The 16444-nt window shown below is 53.6% G+C and overlaps 8 protein-coding genes across 8 annotated transcripts; 5 read left to right on the forward strand and 3 right to left on the reverse strand.

Annotated features, from left to right (window-relative positions):
* Window positions 1-1450: 1450 nt before the first annotated feature.
* Window positions 1451-2470, reverse strand: PG986_008537 (uncharacterized protein; the record flags this gene model as incomplete). The annotated part of the gene is made up of 1 exon (XM_066844759.1): window positions 1451-2470. One exon carries the CDS (start codon window positions 2468-2470, stop codon window positions 1451-1453), a length of 1020 nt encoding a protein of 339 aa, XP_066700871.1.
* Window positions 2471-3037: 567 nt separating this feature from the next.
* Window positions 3038-3847, forward strand: PG986_008538 (uncharacterized protein; the record flags this gene model as incomplete). Its single annotated transcript, XM_066844760.1, has 1 exon — window positions 3038-3847. One exon carries the CDS (start codon window positions 3038-3040, stop codon window positions 3845-3847), a length of 810 nt encoding a protein of 269 aa, XP_066700872.1.
* Window positions 3848-4358: 511 nt separating this feature from the next.
* PG986_008539 (uncharacterized protein) lies at window positions 4359-5349 on the forward strand (the record flags this gene model as incomplete). Its single annotated transcript, XM_066844761.1, has 4 exons — window positions 4359-4611; window positions 4680-4808; window positions 4881-5008; window positions 5068-5349. 4 exons carry the CDS (start codon window positions 4359-4361, stop codon window positions 5347-5349), a joined length of 792 nt encoding a protein of 263 aa, XP_066700873.1.
* Window positions 5350-5845: 496 nt separating this feature from the next.
* Window positions 5846-7544, forward strand: PG986_008540 (major facilitator superfamily transporter; the record flags this gene model as incomplete). Its single annotated transcript, XM_066844762.1, has 3 exons — window positions 5846-6294; window positions 6349-6561; window positions 6623-7544. 3 exons carry the CDS (start codon window positions 5846-5848, stop codon window positions 7542-7544), a joined length of 1584 nt encoding a protein of 527 aa, XP_066700874.1.
* Window positions 7545-8532: 988 nt separating this feature from the next.
* On the forward strand, window positions 8533-10479 carry PG986_008541 (uncharacterized protein; the record flags this gene model as incomplete). Its single annotated transcript, XM_066844763.1, has 1 exon — window positions 8533-10479. The coding sequence occupies one exon, from the start codon at window positions 8533-8535 to the stop codon at window positions 10477-10479; it is 1947 nt and encodes a 648-aa protein (XP_066700875.1).
* Window positions 10480-11463: 984 nt separating this feature from the next.
* On the reverse strand, window positions 11464-12379 carry PG986_008542 (uncharacterized protein; the record flags this gene model as incomplete). The annotated part of the gene is made up of 4 exons (XM_066844764.1): window positions 11464-11822; window positions 11858-11925; window positions 11975-12051; window positions 12110-12379. 4 exons carry the CDS (start codon window positions 12377-12379, stop codon window positions 11464-11466), a joined length of 774 nt encoding a protein of 257 aa, XP_066700876.1.
* Window positions 12380-13358: 979 nt separating this feature from the next.
* PG986_008543 (FAD binding domain-containing protein) lies at window positions 13359-15076 on the forward strand (the record flags this gene model as incomplete). The annotated part of the gene is made up of 6 exons (XM_066844765.1): window positions 13359-13412; window positions 13481-13801; window positions 13859-14472; window positions 14538-14712; window positions 14775-14918; window positions 14978-15076. The coding sequence occupies 6 exons, from the start codon at window positions 13359-13361 to the stop codon at window positions 15074-15076; spliced, it is 1407 nt and encodes a 468-aa protein (XP_066700877.1).
* A 227-nt stretch (window positions 15077-15303) lies between these two features.
* On the reverse strand, window positions 15304-16332 carry PG986_008544 (uncharacterized protein; the record flags this gene model as incomplete). Its single annotated transcript, XM_066844766.1, has 1 exon — window positions 15304-16332. The coding sequence occupies one exon, from the start codon at window positions 16330-16332 to the stop codon at window positions 15304-15306; it is 1029 nt and encodes a 342-aa protein (XP_066700878.1).
* Between the last annotated feature and the right edge of the window lie 112 nt (window positions 16333-16444).

Below are 16444 nucleotides of genomic sequence, written 5' to 3' on the forward strand. Positions count from 1 at the left end.
TAATGTGTAGCTTAAAGGTAAAAGTTTTAGCCGCCGTATAGCATTTTAAAAACTTTTTTTTATTTATCCCTATATTATTAAACTTTAAGCAGTATAGTGTAACCTCTCGGTGATATTTCTTTTTAAGTATATTAAATACCCTTAAATTTAAGGGTTATAAGAGGTGCGACGTATAAGCCGAAAAAAAAAAGAACTAAACCTTATTCTCGATATACGTTAATAAAAACTCTTTAATTAAGTAAGAGGCGTAGCTATTTAATATAAAGAGGCGTTATTAATCGATATTATTAAGAGTAGTTTAAAGGAGGAAAGTTTATTTAAACTATATTAGCGCTAATTCGTTACTCGTTTAACCTTTCGGTAACGCCGCGAAAGTTTAGCCTTTTATTTAATCGGTAAAAGTATTATTTTCCTCGGAAAACCATTATAATTAAAGCTATTAACTTTTAAATATAATTATCGGCTTAATAAACCGGTTATCGGCATTAATTATTTTTATTATAATTACTTATTCTCGGTTAATAAAGTTTTTAACGATAACTTTTCGCATTTCGGTAGGGCCGATTATTATTTAGTTACTATCGGCACCTAGTTATATATTAATTTCGTTATAATTCTAAATAAAGGCCGGTGAAATAAACTTTAAAAAATCGTATTTAAGCTTTTTAAAAAATTCTTGGATATTCTCTTTAAAAGTACTATTAATACGCCGAAAATCTATAGTATATAAAAGAATAGAATTTAAGTAAAGGTAGCGCTTAAGAAATTTATTAATCCAGCGTTTTCTTAATATATAATAACTTTTATTAGCTTTAAGTATACGTTAAATAAATATTTTAAGGTAAATATACGGTAGTACGATACCTAATAAAACCTATATAAAAGCCTAAAACGTAATTCGAGACTCTTTTATCGGAGTTAATATTTAGAGCGATTCATTTCTGTCTTTTCAAGTTAACCGGCTTTCTATCCGAACCTTTAAAGTCGTGCGGCTAACCCGGTGCTTTAAGGCGGCTGCACTGACACGCGCGCCGCGGGAGACGTCTTAAATCGCACGATTAAGGTTTAACTCGCTTACTATAGCGTTAAGTATAAAAAAAAGAAGACGAAGAGAAAGAAGTAATTCAATTGAAAGTGCGACGAAAACTGACTTATATACAGTTGCAGAAAGAAGGTGGTGTTGATCAGGGATGGTGTTTTTGCCTATGTCCGTTGGGGGGTGTGAGCGTAGGGGGTGCATCGACTTAATAAGCTCTACCTATTAGACAGCCAAAATGCTGACTTGGCAACGCGATCCTTTTGCACTGTTAGGGGCGGGTGTCTAGTGCAGCTCGCTAGAGTACTGGGCTGACTCCCTGAAAGGAACAAAGGAGCAATTCGGCCTTTCAAATGAAGTTTCGTGGGAGCAACTCAAATTGCTATTTCCGTGCGCAATCAACTAATCTAGTTTCTATAAGGATTTCTCCGGTTCAGCTGTCTGTAGCTCAAACTCGAGCCAGCGCGTATCCATCACCATGGCCTTCTCGATCCCGGCCTCCTTGAGCTTCTCCAGCTCCTCCCGGATCCGCGGCGCATACGACAAGATCTCCTCCTCCTGCTCCGGCTTCAGGCCCTCGGCCCGCACGCGCGCCGCGTACTTGTCGCCCTGCGTGTAGCGCGCCTCGAAGTGGCCCTCGAGCATGCCCTTGTCGGGGACCACGACGCCCTCGCGCACCAGCTTGAACCCCGCAGCGCTTGCGGCGTCGAGGACGACGGACGCCTCGGGGGCGGCGCGGATGTTGAGGGTGAAGCGGCCGGCGGCCCGGGGCGTCTTGCAGGCGTGGAAGAGGGACTGGGAGCGGGCGGCGAGGATGTGAGGCTGTTGGGCCGGGAGGGGGCCGGAGTAGTCGTACTCGGCGAGGTAGAGGCGGGGGACGCCGGCGCGGGCGAGGGCCTGGAAGAGCTGGGTCACGGTGGACTGGTCGGGGAAGTACCAGATGCTGTGGCAGAGGACGGCGGCGTCGTACTTGGGAGGGGCGGCCTGCTGCTGAAGAGCGTCAGACCCTTCCGGCAAAAGGTGAGTCGCCGGGTCCTCCCGATGAAACTCGATCCGCGGACCCAGGACGGACCGCAGCGAGTGGGCTTGCGCCTGGCTGACGGTGTAGGGGGTGCCGTAGTCCGGGAGCGCCGTGTCGATGCCGGTGACGCGGCACCGCTCGCCGAGCTCGAGGGCGAGGGCGAGCGTGGACTCGCCCTGGCCGCAGCCGATGTCGAGGATGCGGGACCCGGCGGGGATGGAGAGGGCCTTGAGGATGGCGAGGCGGTGCTGGAAGCGCGGGATGTAGGCGAGGTCGCGCAGGGACTCGTCGTAAAGGGTGCTGTTGAGGAGGATCTGGATCTTCTCGGACTCGGGGAGGCGGCTGTCTAGGCTGGGGTCCTGGAGGCTGCCCATGGTGACGGTGGTAGGAGTGGTGGTGGTGATGGTGGTCATGATTGGAAGGCGAGGATTGGTCTCACTTGCTGGGTAACTGGTTGTTTGGGCGGGGGGTTGGATTGGATTGGATTGGACGGTCCGAATAGCTGACCTTAACACAATGAATCCTTCACTCACTAAAGCCCTCCGAGCTCCAGGCCCCGGTGCTTGATGGGTTGCTCCGGTGAGGCACTGCCGCAATAGAGGCGCTTATTCCTGCAGGACGGCGCCAACGCCAGCGGCGCTCACTCTGGACTCTGATTGACGCGCCAAAGGTTCCGGACTTCGTGCGAAGACCAATCACTGCCCGGAGGGCCTATGGAAAGTGCCATAGCCCATCGCTACATGAGCGCCATGATGCAAGCAGCGCTGATGACTTTGTGAATGAGGAGGAGTGGTCGCGCCAGTACCCTCAAACTAGGCAGTCGAGGCCAGAATCGCCAACGACCCTGGGAAAGACGGAATACCACTCTCTGTGAACCTGGAGAACAAGTCGCAGCAGCTATCTCACATGTAACCAAACATTCTTCTCCCGCTGAGTGCACCTATCGGAACATGTTCTCCAAACCAATCATGGACTCCATCATGCGAGTCAAGTTGCCCTCGAGTTCACGGCGTGGCGGCCTCGCGTCGTGGTTTTCTCGGTCGCCGTATCTTCCCGTACCAGACCAAGAAGCGGATGTTGATGGCGCTTCTACCGCGAGCAAGGCCTCTACTTCAGACGGCGGCGACGATATTCCCGACAAGCAAGAAGACCTCTCGCTACGCGACCGCAGTCGGGTGATTCTGTGTGGTCTGGTGCCACCCGTCAAGGTGGTCCTGCTCCTCTCAGTCCTGTTCGCGGGAAGCCTCGGTCTCATGTTCGCACTGACCTCGCCGTCCGCCGCCGCGGCCGGTGACGGGAACGGAGGAAAGCAATGCGGCGCGAGCCCCGACGAGGCCCGCGGACGGGGCTGCCTCTTCGAGCCGCAGCTGAGCGCCTGGGTGCCTTCGCAGTGCGGCTGGCAGGACGTCGTGGACGAGTTCCAGGAGCACTTTGGCGACATGCACGTCCTGTGGCCGTGGTACTGGGACAAGAACGTGACGCAACGCGTGCGGCCGGGCGCCCAAGGCATCAGCCTACTACAGGCGGGCAACTTCAGCTTCGCGTACACGACGTACCACCAGTCGCACGATCTGCACTGCCTGTACTGCTGGCGCAAGGTCTCGTACGCGCTCGAGCACGGGTTCGAGTGGATGGACGCGCGCTGCCACCAGTTCTACCACGCGCGGCACTGCGTCGAGCACATCGGGGGCAGCCTGGTCGAGGGGGACGACCCGGCGGAGCTGCAGAAGTGGGCGTATCCGGTCATGTACCATGATTGTTTCCCCATCGGGTCGACGACGGAGTCGTGATGGATCGATTGACTGATTGATTGATTTGGGCGAGTTTACTTGGGGTATTCAATTTACAGCGTTTCGGCCAATTGGCACTTGGTTAGGTACTCCTCTTAGGTACTTTACATCAATGACTTTGTCCCCTTTGCCGCTTGGTAATACCCGATAATGCATCTCTCGAAACCTAGACAGTGAAACATACTTCTTTGCTTAATTAGACGATTAAAAAACTTACATTTCTCTAGGTTCTCGTGTTTTTGGACAATGTCCTCGGCGTTTTCGAAGCCCCCCGTTTTACCCCTGCAAAAGGGCTCTGGCCATTTTTGCCCATGCAGCTGTTGGCGCCGATTTGGCGCGGGGGGGGAAAGCATCGATTGCCCGCTACCCCACGTTCTTCAGGGGGCAGTGTGAGTTCAGCCGCTGTATGGTCTACTGCACTTCACAAACCCGCCCCTGTTTCTGTCAAAATCATTAGTTGAGGCTGGCAGGAGCAATTAAGCCGTCCGACAGCTTCGTCTTCTTAGAAACAATGTGGTTCAATATTGGAAAGAACAAGTCCCACACAGGGTACGGACGGGTTCCTGTCAATGCCAAGGAAAGGGGCCCAAGTCTCGATCCCTACCTTCCGGAATACGCACAGCGCAGAAGCGTCCTCGAAAGCAAGCCCATCGTGCTGGCTGTTTTCCTGATACAGTGCATCCTCATAGTTGCACTTTCAATACACGCCGTTCTTGGCGCCCGACCGAGCGATGGCCGATGTGCGGTGCAGTTATCGCCATATTGTAAGTCTTCCTGTCTGTAAATACAATCCTCTGCTCCGACGCACATCAGCTGACTCATTCTTCTACAGCGCCCTATCTAGATAGTGGCGACTTGGAATTCGAAGATTACACGGAGCAAAACCATCTGATGCAGCCGTCGCCGTATCGCGGCCATCCCACACCCGCAGTCGAAGATGCATGGCTCAGACTCTGGCGGCGTAAGTGCCATCCCCACATGAAGCACATCAAGACACTCTTTGGCTAACTTGGTACGCGGGCGGCGCAACCAGTGCCGTACATCCAGTTCCCGGAAGATAAGCTCCAGGCACTCAACAAGACTCCTGCGGAGAGATACGCCCACACGAATGACGGCGGGGTCCAGGGTTTTCTTAACGTATTCCACCAACTCCACTGCCTCGTACGTGTTGCTATCGTTCCCTGGCAACTCTGATCACAGCAGACTAACACACAAAACAGAACTTCGTCCGGCAGTACACCTACCGCGACCAGTACGACTACAGCAACGTGACCACCTTCCGGGCCCCCGAGGCCCTGGTCCGCGGCCACGTCGACCACTGCGTCGAGACGATCCGCAAGTACCTCATGTGCAACGCGGACGTGACGCCCGTCGTGTTTGAGCGGGACGACTCTAATGGGGTAGGCTTTAAGAGCGACTTCAACATGCGGCGGAAATGTCGCGACTTTGGCAAGATCCAGAGGTGGACGATGGAGAATGCGGCGAGCGCGGTCTTGGACTAAGAATTATTACGGGAAGTATGTATAGGCATGTGGTTAAGAAAGAGACAATGCAGCAATCTGTGCTATAGAACTACACCTACGTCCCGGAGTCAACTTAGATGATATTCATTAGCAGTGAAATTAATGTTGCCTTCCCTCTGCTGTGATGGAAGTTATGTGCCTGGTCTGTAAATCCACTCGCTCGCATCTCGGAGCTCCTATGATGCTCCCGAGGCGGAAGATACCAAGAAGATAAAACGAGGATTGAACCGGCATCGAAACGATATAGTGACGAGTCTTTCAATCCTCCGAGAATGGTCCACAACGCCCCCGAGTAGCGCGCGCCACAATGTGTACAGTTCCCCAGTGGTGCGCTTCGGGGGCTGACATGGCGCCCAAAGAGCCGTGGTAGGCGAGAAAACTAAACCCGAGACTTCCTGCTCTCCGATTTCCTGGCCTTCCAACCCGTATCGTACCGGCTCAGTTAAAACACACCGAATTAGAATTAGTAATCAGCATGGAAGCATCGCGTCTCCAACCGATGGGTGCGCGCACGGTCGCCAGCGGTGCCAATAACGAGAGACCCAACCACTCGGCGCATTCCATCATGGCCGGAGACGTCCTGGGCGACGATGACAAGCCATCAAACACCCAGCGTAACATGCACAGCGACAGCGTCGCCTACCGCACCACCAACATCCTGTGCGCCATCATCTTCGTGGCGGCGGGGGCCGGGGGCCTCGTCACGATCCCGCAGATCCAGCTCCTGGAGACCGCCGTGTGTCGAGAGTTTCTCGAAGGCGCCGAGGTGGCCGGCCTGCTCGATGATAACGGCAGCATTCTGGAGTCGTCGTGTAAGGGAAAAGAGGTGCAGTCGACGGTCGCATACATCATTGCCGTCGGGGCCGCGCTCGAGTCGGTCATCGGGTTCGTTGGGGCGATACCTTGGAGCACGGTGGCGGACAGGTAAGTGAAGCTGTCATATCAACATTTCTTCAAGAGGTCTGACATATCTTGTAGGATTGGACGCAAGCCAGTCTTCGTGTTGGCTCTTACGGGAATTACGGCGGACAACCTTATCTGGCTCGCAATGATCTGGCTCCAGCTCAACTTCCATATACCGTCCTGGACCGTCTGGTTCGCCTCGGCAGGGCTAGTCATCGGTGGAGGGAATGCGATGCTCACAAGCGTCGTTCTGAGCACCATCACAGATGCGGCACCAGAGGAGATCAGGTGAGCGCTCTCCAGAAACTACATCTTCACTATTCGAGCATTGCGCCTAATCTGGAATCAGGGCTTCGCTTTTCATGCGCGTTCACGCAGCGGCGCTCTCCGCAAGTCTTCTGGCTCCCTCTCTGGCATCTGCCCTGATGGGGGCCTTTGGGCCCTGGATCCCGATGCTCTTGGGCGTGTCGCTTCTGGGCTTGAGCGCTTCTGCGGCTGGGTTTGTGCCCGATACCAAACGGTATTCCGAGCACAGCAGCGCTTCGACAAGGGCGAGCAGCGATGGCCCCTTCCGGATCTCCTCCGCGACCCATGCGCTCACTCAAGCCACCAAGGCCCTCCGGTCTTTCCTGCCCTTCGTGGGCCGACCTTCCTCGGCCTGCCTCCTGATCGCCGTGCTCCTATCCTACTCCCTCATCCCCGCCACGACGCAGCTGCTCGTCCAGTACCTCTCGATCCGCTACTTCATCGGCCTCAACGAAACGGGCTACGTCCAGACCGTCTACGGCCTCGCCCAGCTCGCCCAGCTCTTCCTCGGCCTGCCCCTCCTCGCGCGCCTCGTCCGCGCGCGCGCCGGCGTGGGGTCCGACGCGCAGCGGGATCTTTACCTGGCCCGCTTCTCCTTCTGCGTCGCGATCCCCGGCGCTCTCCTCATGGGCGCTGCGGCGAACCTGGGCTTTTTTATCGTTGGTCTGCTTGTCTTGGCGCTGGGGGCCGGGTCCAGCAGTTACCAGCGCAGCCTGCTGAGCGGGTTCTTCGACGCGGAGTACCACTCCCGCCTCTTCAGCTTGGTGGCCATGGTCGATATGGTGGGGTCCGTGTACTCGGGCCCGATGCTGGCCGGCTTGTTCACGTCGGGCATGGAGCTGGGCGGGGGCGGATTCTTGGGACTGCCTTATTATGCGTTGGCTTCCCTCATGGCCGTCTGCTTGGCGCTGATGTTCTTTGTTCGATTGCCTCACGTCGAGTATAAGCCAGTTGCTGGTCCTTAGATGTACTGCAAAGGCTTAATAAGGACCGTCTATGATCTAGAAATTGAATATATTGTGATGACGAACTCAAGTGCCTGATACAGTATCAGTGGTGGATATCGTTGGCTTACCCAGAATATACATGCATAGTACTGAGAGAAGAAAGGGTCCGCGGACGACGAGAAGGCAGGAACCAGGATTGTGCTAGGCCATGCATGTCACTCTCTGCTTCTCCAAGGGGGCCAAATACTACCATGCCACACCAGGTGCTGCTCATCTCATGCAATAATGATACAAAAACCGAGAATCAATCATGGTCGCGAAAGGGCCTCGGCAATTGAAACAATTTGAAATCATTCATCCCTGAAACAGCAGTAATACCTCTTAATGGAGGGAAACTGGCAATGTCTCGACAAGAGTCATGAGGATGGGTTTCCAAAAAGAAAAGAAGGCAAAAAGAAGGAAGAAATAGTATTCCATCAAGTTTTAATCAGGCATACGCAGGAGGTTTCCAAATCTATGGCACATTACTTGACACTTCGTTTACGTGACCAGAGGAATTAAGGACAATGAATGGAAGCGATTAGAAACTCAGCCCGTCTTCTGGACAGGCAATCAAACCATGGTCTTATTGAGAGCCTCGTCAGCAGATGAGGATATTTCCTGCAAGGATGATGTAGTCGGTGTGGGCGTAATCACACAGCCCCTTGATTTACTGCAACTATTGGCTGTTAGCGGTGCAATGCCAACATAGGTGTGTTAATTACACAACCCCTCTTCGTCGCCCGACTGTGGTCTGCCTCTTGCCCGCGGCATTCTACGCCTTCAACGAGGTCACATCGTATAAGAAGGGGACAACGTTCAGCGAGAACCAAGAAGAGCTTTCCCTGACTATCGATCACAACTCTTGAATGGTCATATGTCAACATTCCCATATACCAACGTCGAAACCGTTCAAGTACATGCCGCCTGCTGAGCTTCTCCCCTCCTAACGGTATTAGCAGTCAACATGGATTCTAGCCGCTTAGACCTTGCAGCACGTACCCTGGACCTTATCAAGGTTGTTTCCAACGATGCATTAGTTACCAGTGCTGCTCAGGGCATGGTGCAGTGGCTATGTCACAAAGGGGTTGGGAAGGCACAGCTGGTAAACACCTTCGAATTTGCCAAGGCTATCAAGGCATCGCCCAATAAGCATGGGGATGTCGTCCTACAGGCCATTTCGGACCGAGTGTCGAACTCGTCTACGATCCCGAGTCTCAAACTCTTCGTACCAAGCCAATTGGGCCGTCTCGTCATGGGCGATCCATGTCTCTGCTGGATGGTGACGACAGCGGCCGTTCTGTTGCGTCACGGACCGGTCCTCAAGGTCTCCCTGATGCTCAAGGAGCTTTTCATCCGGCACACTGAGCGGACTCAGAGCCGCATGGCGCCTTACGCACGGAGCCTAACCAGCCGAGCAGTTGACAAGATGGTTGATATCATCGCCCTCAATTCAGTCAACATCGGGGAAGGAGTCGTGGATGTACCCGGCCTTCCACGTCTAGAAGTCATGCCCGATGTTTTGAGATCGCTTCCTATACACGTCTTATCACCCGAAGTCCTCGCACGCGCCATTGTTGAGATTCAACTATCCACTTCGGACTCGACACTTGTGACCATGGCCTATTGCGCTACGGATCTCATTGGCTGGATTTATTATCACTGGAGCGGAGTTCTGGAGGTCTGGGTCAGCAATAGGCAAATCTTTGTCGAGCCACTTGGAGACTCCAGCAGGGTACTGCAAATATTCGTTACAGAGCCGGAATGCACGAGGGACTGCACCGCCAAGCATTCTCCTAGTCAAATCAATGTCTGCGAGCTTCATCAAAACCAGTCGTCGGAGAGATGGTCCGAAACGGCCAACTTTCAGTCAAGGACACACGAGAAGTGGGACCACGCAGGCGCATACCGTTTGGATATTTACGACATTCATAACCCCTACAGCCTCGCTACGCTCGAGCTAAGCCGCAAGGAACAGAAGCTGGCGAGGCTGTGTGCACAAAGTCTTGTCAGGACGGTATTGAATCAAAAGGTACGAGCTACTGGCTCATCCATCGCTCTCCGGATAGACGAGAAAAGCGAAACAACCGTTGAGTGGTGGATGTGGGCGTTTCCGAGTCTTTGCCAGGAGAACCTATCGGGCGAAGATAAAGGAGCCCAGACAAGTCAAGTCTATAAGCAGGATGGAGAGCACATGAGTCCAGAGGACTCGATGATTGCTTCTGAGACATCAACTATCGACGTAGAAGACGTCCTCGATCACTATTCGGAACTTAAGGATATCATGGACCTCGCCAGCGAGCGATGTGTCTGCGGCTGTGAAAAGGGAGAGTACCGATTGCGTCCTGGATGTCTGCAGAGCGTTATCCTAGCCCAAGCTCTGATGCTGATTGGTCATGCGTTGGCTCAGGCAGCTGGAGCCACGAGCGCGTCCAACCTTTCACCCACAGACCCCTATTCCACCCCAGTCATTGATGCTACAATCAGGGTCCTCGACAGCCTTGCCACGCAGGGCATGATACTTTGGGGAGATTGGTTTCGACTCGTCGCAACTGTCATCACTGGGATTCCTGCCGATTTAGGAATACGGAGTGCCTTAGATGAATTAGGGGATATCCTAGGATGCACATTTGGACCCATCACTCTGATCCCATCCTGGTTTCACCCGGGAAGCAAGTTCAGCGCCAAAGGCTCTTGGGGTGTCAAGGTTCTTATGGGCGTGCCAGAGAACTTCATGCAAGACCGTGGGTTCTACAAGCCTCATGTCACCAACAAAGCTCGCCCCCTAAATGTGCCGCCGCCGCTTCTGAGTGTCGGCCAGACTCAACATGAAGCTACGGCGTCTGACCCTGACAAGCCACTGAGCATGCAAACTGCAGTACTGGGTCCACAGGATCGCTGCACATGCTCCTAACCCTGATCAAGGTCGACGATTCAATGCGGTGCTTGAATCCGCACGACATATACCTAAGCCAAGTCCATGCCCACAAGCCTACTTGTGATCATCCGACCCACCTGCAGCCAGTATCGTTCCACGGGTGGAAGCTCACAGACATCCTTAGCGGTTGGAACAGTGATATCATTGAGTCCAATGCCAAAGCCCACGTTGCACTGGTCAGCGACTCCCCCATCGAACGGCAAATTTCTGCGGCCTTTGCAGGGGGAAGTGTGTATTGCAGACGCGCGATTGCTGCTTTGGTTGCGCCGTCGACATGGCTGTTCGCGAGAAGGCCCTGCTCATACCCTTCAGCCGCGCGAGAAAAGGCTTGCTACGTAATGCATAGCCCTGCTGCCTGCATCATCCTCATGTCACGGACTAAAGTTGCCGGCAGGCATGTGCGAGGCTAAGATGGTTAAAATTCTCTTTCGTTGGATTTCCTTAACGTAGTTATCTGTCACAGGGCATACACTCTGACAGTCCCCTCTCTATCATTCTTCTATGAAAGCCCAATCATTATCTAGTAACTCGCATACATAATTCAGCAACACTGTGGTACGAGCCTGAAAGATATCAATATCGTAAATCAACCTGGTGAACTGACATGAGTGCATCTATGCCATCTCCCATGTGAGTACTTTGCCACCAAAGCAGCATTTCTATGTATACTTAAGGCCCGGGGGCAGTGACTGTCGTCTCTCGAGCCTATTGGGACGACTAGTCGGGATTACCGGCCTCGGATGCTCGTTTAGAAGGAATGCCCGGAGAAAGGCGGTGAATCCTCGTGGCTTGCCAGTGTTGGCTTGCATCTCGTCCGATCTCTTTCATAGTTTATACTCTGCTTTTGCATTAGCTCCCGAGCATATACTTTGAGGCATGACTCTAGACTTACCAGCACCAGAGCTACAATTTGGCCGAAGGTTATGGGTCCACTGTGGGTTGAACCGATTTTGTATCATCTTATTTCTTAATGGACAAATGGTCTCTCATCTCAAAGCTTCGGTCTTCGTCAATGCCCACGACGTACTCACGTGTCCGAGTAATGCCTCCATCAAGGATAGCCTGTTCGCTCTGGGAATCGGCGCAACCAGCCCCACGTGGGCGTCGGCCCGCAAACGCCCCGGAGCTATGGTTGCTCGGCCTGATGTACCGCCCAGTCAAAGGGGATTCGGATCCATAGTACCTCTTCCTCGCATCCTTGAACAGCACGCGAAGGACCGGGACGCAGGCAGCGATGATGGTGGCATTGGGCTCTGCCAACGTGAAGATCCAGAAGATGACGAGGTTATACTTGACTATCACCAACACGACGTCAGTGACTAGACAGCAGAGTTCATATGACTGTGAGACTTACAGTCTGGTACTCTCGAATCAAGAATGGTCACGCTTTGCACGGCTTTCATGATACCAGTAATACCTGCGCTACTAAAGGTCAGTCGCTGCATACTTGACAGGGTGTCATTCAACTTACACAACGCCAAATCTCATGCCGATCGCGAGGCTGATTCTTTCTGACTTCTTCATTTGCAGGTCCATCAAGACTTTCCACTACTCACACTTTTAGTATTAATCATGATATAAGTCGGTCGAGGGGGAAAAAGCTCACAGGCAGCAACGCCAACACAAAGTCTGCCACACTGGAATAGAGCGAGCTGAAGATGTTGAGCGTGACGGCATGGCTAGCATCCCAACAGCTGACATGCAGGTCGTACGGCGTCTCGCCCTGACAAAATGGGCGCCACAGGAGTATGATATGGATAGCGAAGACGACGTTGAGGCTGCTGATGATGAACCAAACGACGCCCCGCTGCCACGCTCGGGTGATTGGTATCAGGGTTACCGCGAATGAGGTTTTCGTCAGTGAAAGCGACGCCATGTGGCAAGCTGTTTCTCTTGCGATCAGCTCCAACCAGTGAAATAGGCCTCCCCGGTTACGAAGTGGATGTACGCACTGTGAGCACATCGAGCCAGTAAAGTAACGGTCGCATCGCCCAACACCGTGTCGATGTAGCCCAGGCTCATTGCCTTCGTCAGCAGAGATGTCGAGGCGAGCATACAGGCCCATCCAGCAGCCAGGACGCAGTCATCGCGCATGAGCCGCCCAGAACGGTCGAGTCGACAGTAGAAGCGAAGGGAAAGAAACAATGCTGATACGGCAAACATGGACCAGATGGAGACGTTTGGGAAGTTCCAGCAAACAAATAGCTGATCATGGCTTTGCCAGGCTTGTTCCATCGCGTAAGAGGGTTCCAACATGGCCTTATCCGCAACAAGAAGGTGACTTCGATGCAAGGCGGGGAGCCCCAGATGGTGTAAGGGATTACCCTTCATTTGATCTCGGGCACCGTTTTGACTGTTTGCTAGACCTACAAGGGTGATTTTTGGTGTCACAACTCAGGGCCTAAACAAACCATAGTGCAGCAGATATAGATGTGCCTAGACCAGTTCGCTTAGACGTCTTTCCAGCCAGTCGGGGTTCTAATTGGTAGCAAATCATCGGAGCCCTGACCTCCCGCGAATGCATGCATGAGAGGCGGGGGTGGAAGCGACACCACGAGACTCTTGTTTGCTTCTTCGCATGTCGGTTTCCAACGGCAAGGATCGCTGCATATAGCACGCTTTGGTGGTCAGGCAATGTCAATCTGACAATATACACTCTTCCTTTCGCATAAGCGGAAAGACCGAAGCAAGGAGCCCTGCAGTGAAACCGCCCCGACCAGCTTTAAGAGCCAGCCATCCCGCGTGGTCAATTCCATAAATATCTCGTCCCGAATCAAGGGCAACCAGACCCTTGGTAAACACGACCTGTCACCGTCAGGATGCGTTTCACTCCTCTTTCTCTCGGCGTTGCAGCCATGGTCGTCTTGGCCCCCGAAGCAGCGGCAACAGCACCGGTTGGTTTACGCGGCGTAAGTCAACCGAGGCTTGGTTCCCATGGCTCCTGTACGTGCTATTTGCTAATCCGGATGTGAGACAGTGCAAGGCGCTTGTAGCAGCTGGGCTTGGCGATAGCACATTGTTCCCTTCCACGGCCGGCAACGGCTACCGGGCCAGTCTCGACTCTTACTACTCTCTTGACGTCCGGGAAATCAAGCCGGCCTGCGTCCTCCGACCGCGAACTGCACAGCATGTCTCCAGAGCCATCAAGGTCTTGTCGAAACTCCCGGCGGGAAACGTGGCCATGCGGGGTGGCGGCCACAGTATTTGGCCAAACAACAATGTCGCCGATGGTGTGACGATCGACTTGAGTCTTCTCAACCAGGCCGAAGTGCATCTGCCAAACAGGAAGGACACTGGTGTAGGTCCAGAGCAATGTTCATGTACTTGAACAAACGCTGACTCAACTCAACTCTAGGCCATTGCGTCTGTGGGCGCCGGCTCACGATGGACATCCGCTCTTCTCGAAGTCGAAAAGTACGGACTCTCCGTCACTGCTGGCCGCGTCGGCACCGTCGGCGTCGCCGGCCTCACCCTCGGCGGTGGGTTGTCATTCCACTCTGGCCGGCACGGCTTCACCTGCGACGACGTGACGAACTACGAAGTCGTGCTAGCCAGCGGCCAGATCGTCAACGCAAACAGCAAGCACAACCCGGCCCTGTTCAAGGCCCTCAAGGGCGGCGGTGGCAACTTCGGCATCGTGACCCGGTTCGACTTTGCCGCGTTTCCAGCCGGCCCGCTCTACGGCGGCATGGTTACAGCTGCTTGGGACCACCGGGACACCATCGTCGACTCTTTCATTCGCCTGGTTGATATCAACGAGCAGAATCCCGCCGACAGCCAGATCGTGCTTTACATGTACGATGTGGCAACCAGATCATCGACCGTCTCGTCAACCGTTATCAACACGGACGGCGTTACCAACTCCACCTCGTTCGAGCCCATGGCCGAAGTGCCCTGCCTCTCCGACGGACGGGCGACGCAGACGTACAGCGAGCTGGCAGCCGCCATGTCAGACAATGGAGGTGACCGGTAGATTCAGTGGCACTGCCTTGTTTCTACCTCTGCTTCTCAGACTAATCTGACCATTCATTTAGCTACGTCTGGTTCTCCCTCTGCTTCCAAAACAACAAACGCGTCGTCGACAAGGCGACCGAGCTATACCAGCAGCTCCTCGACGAGACCCAGGGCGCCATGGGCGACGTCGACCGCATCATCTTCGTCTTCCAGCAGCTGCCCAAGCACTACGCGCAAAAGAACGCAGGCGGCAACGTGCTAGGCATGGACAAAAGCCTGACCGAGGACTCAATCGTGCGTTTGCGCGCACGCCCGAGGCAGAGGCCCTGTTCCAGAGCAAGATCGCGGCTCTCACGAAGGAGCTCGAGGCGTTTGCGGAGGCCATCGGGGCGGCGACGCGGTGGCGGTATGTCAACTATGTTAACCCGAAGCAAGACCCGCTCAAGTCATATGGTGCAGAGGTGAGTTAGATCATACATGTGTCTGAGGAACGGCCAACTAACCAGCATCTATGGAACAGAACATAGCATTCATGAAAAGGGTCGCTGCCAAGTACGACCCGCAAGGATTCTTCCAGACCAGAGTTCCTGGAGGTTTCAAGATCTCCCACGTGAAATAAGAACAGAATACATTGAGATTTCCTTCAGTACACTATCCGTATCGAGTGGGCATGTCAGAGCTTCGGGAACATATCGCTTGCAAGGATCTGAGCTTATGGGGTGCGTTATTGGTCTGGCAAGCACGCCACAAGATAGCCAATCGCATCATAGCCAAGTACCATCATCCCTGATAATCCAGTAGCGACAAAACTACACAAGCCATATCCTAAGTAGCCCTTCTACTTGTTCAGTCTTCCTCAACCTTGATGTCCTTGTCCTCCTTGACTGGGCCGTGCGCCCAGTAATCATACATGTCCTGATCCAATTGCCGGAGCACCTGGTTCTTCTTGTCTTTCTGGGTCTTCTGGCGGCCGGCAGTGTTGCCATCGAGTGTGCGGAGGGCATTGCGGCCACGAGGAGCAGCTGTGGGCTTGGTCGCATTGTTACCAGCACCATGACGAGTCTTGGCCTTGCCGTTAACGTTGTTGGTCATCATGTTCTTCTTGGTACTGCCTTCGCTTCGCGTCTTGGCAGCGGTATCGGCATATGAAAGACGGTTCGTCGTAGTCTGGATGGTTTCGACCTGATGCTTCCTATCGTCGGGGGTAACTCCGCTAACCTGCACATGAAACAGGGTGTGTTTGTCATCAATTGCTGACTTTTCGGCCAAGTCATCGATGGTAGCACGAAGGCCGTCATATCCCCAAGCTGCAGCCGTCATCCCATTGGATGTGAGATCGAACGACGTAATGGGACTGGGAAACGGAGGAGGTCGGGTGCGCATTCGCATCTCAAAGCTGAAGGGATACTCGGGTGACTGCCGGTTGAAGAACATGTTCACCGCGGCACGACGCGCGTTATCATTTGGAACGGTGGCGATCATGGTGTCGGGTCGGGGAAAGGTGAACTCGTCAATTGCGGCGTACTGGCTTCCGACTGTTGGGGTGGGCTGGATTGACGGCTCTTCTAGCCTGCGGCGCTGGGGGATCGGGTGGTTTGTGGCGATATCGGTGGCATCTTCTTCACGGACTCGCTTGGTGCCGTTGGTAGCTGTGCGTCTCTGCGTCTTGGTCGTCGTTACCGTCTGGGGCGCGTACTTGTTGGCCTCGATGTCAGGCTCGTCCTTGGCCTCAAATAGCCCACCAAAGGTCATTCCAGGTGTCCAGTGCTGATGACCGACATGTTTGCTGCTGTCGGAACCATTCTCGGCATCTCCAGTACCAGCAGCAGCACCACGAGCTGTTTGCGCGGGCAAACGAGAAACGGTGTGGCCCATTTCATGGACTGCGCGCTGGTATGAGTCGAAAAGGGTATGAACAAACTAAGTCGAACGGCAGAAACAGCGACCTGCAATCGCCTGTACAAAAAATTGAAGATTAAGACTGCAA

Source organism: Apiospora aurea, assembly GCF_038362705.1.
Source record: "Apiospora aurea strain CBS 24483 chromosome Unknown utg000005l_segment0_segment0, whole genome shotgun sequence".
NCBI classification, from domain to species: Eukaryota; Fungi; Ascomycota; class Sordariomycetes; order Amphisphaeriales; family Apiosporaceae; genus Apiospora; species Apiospora aurea.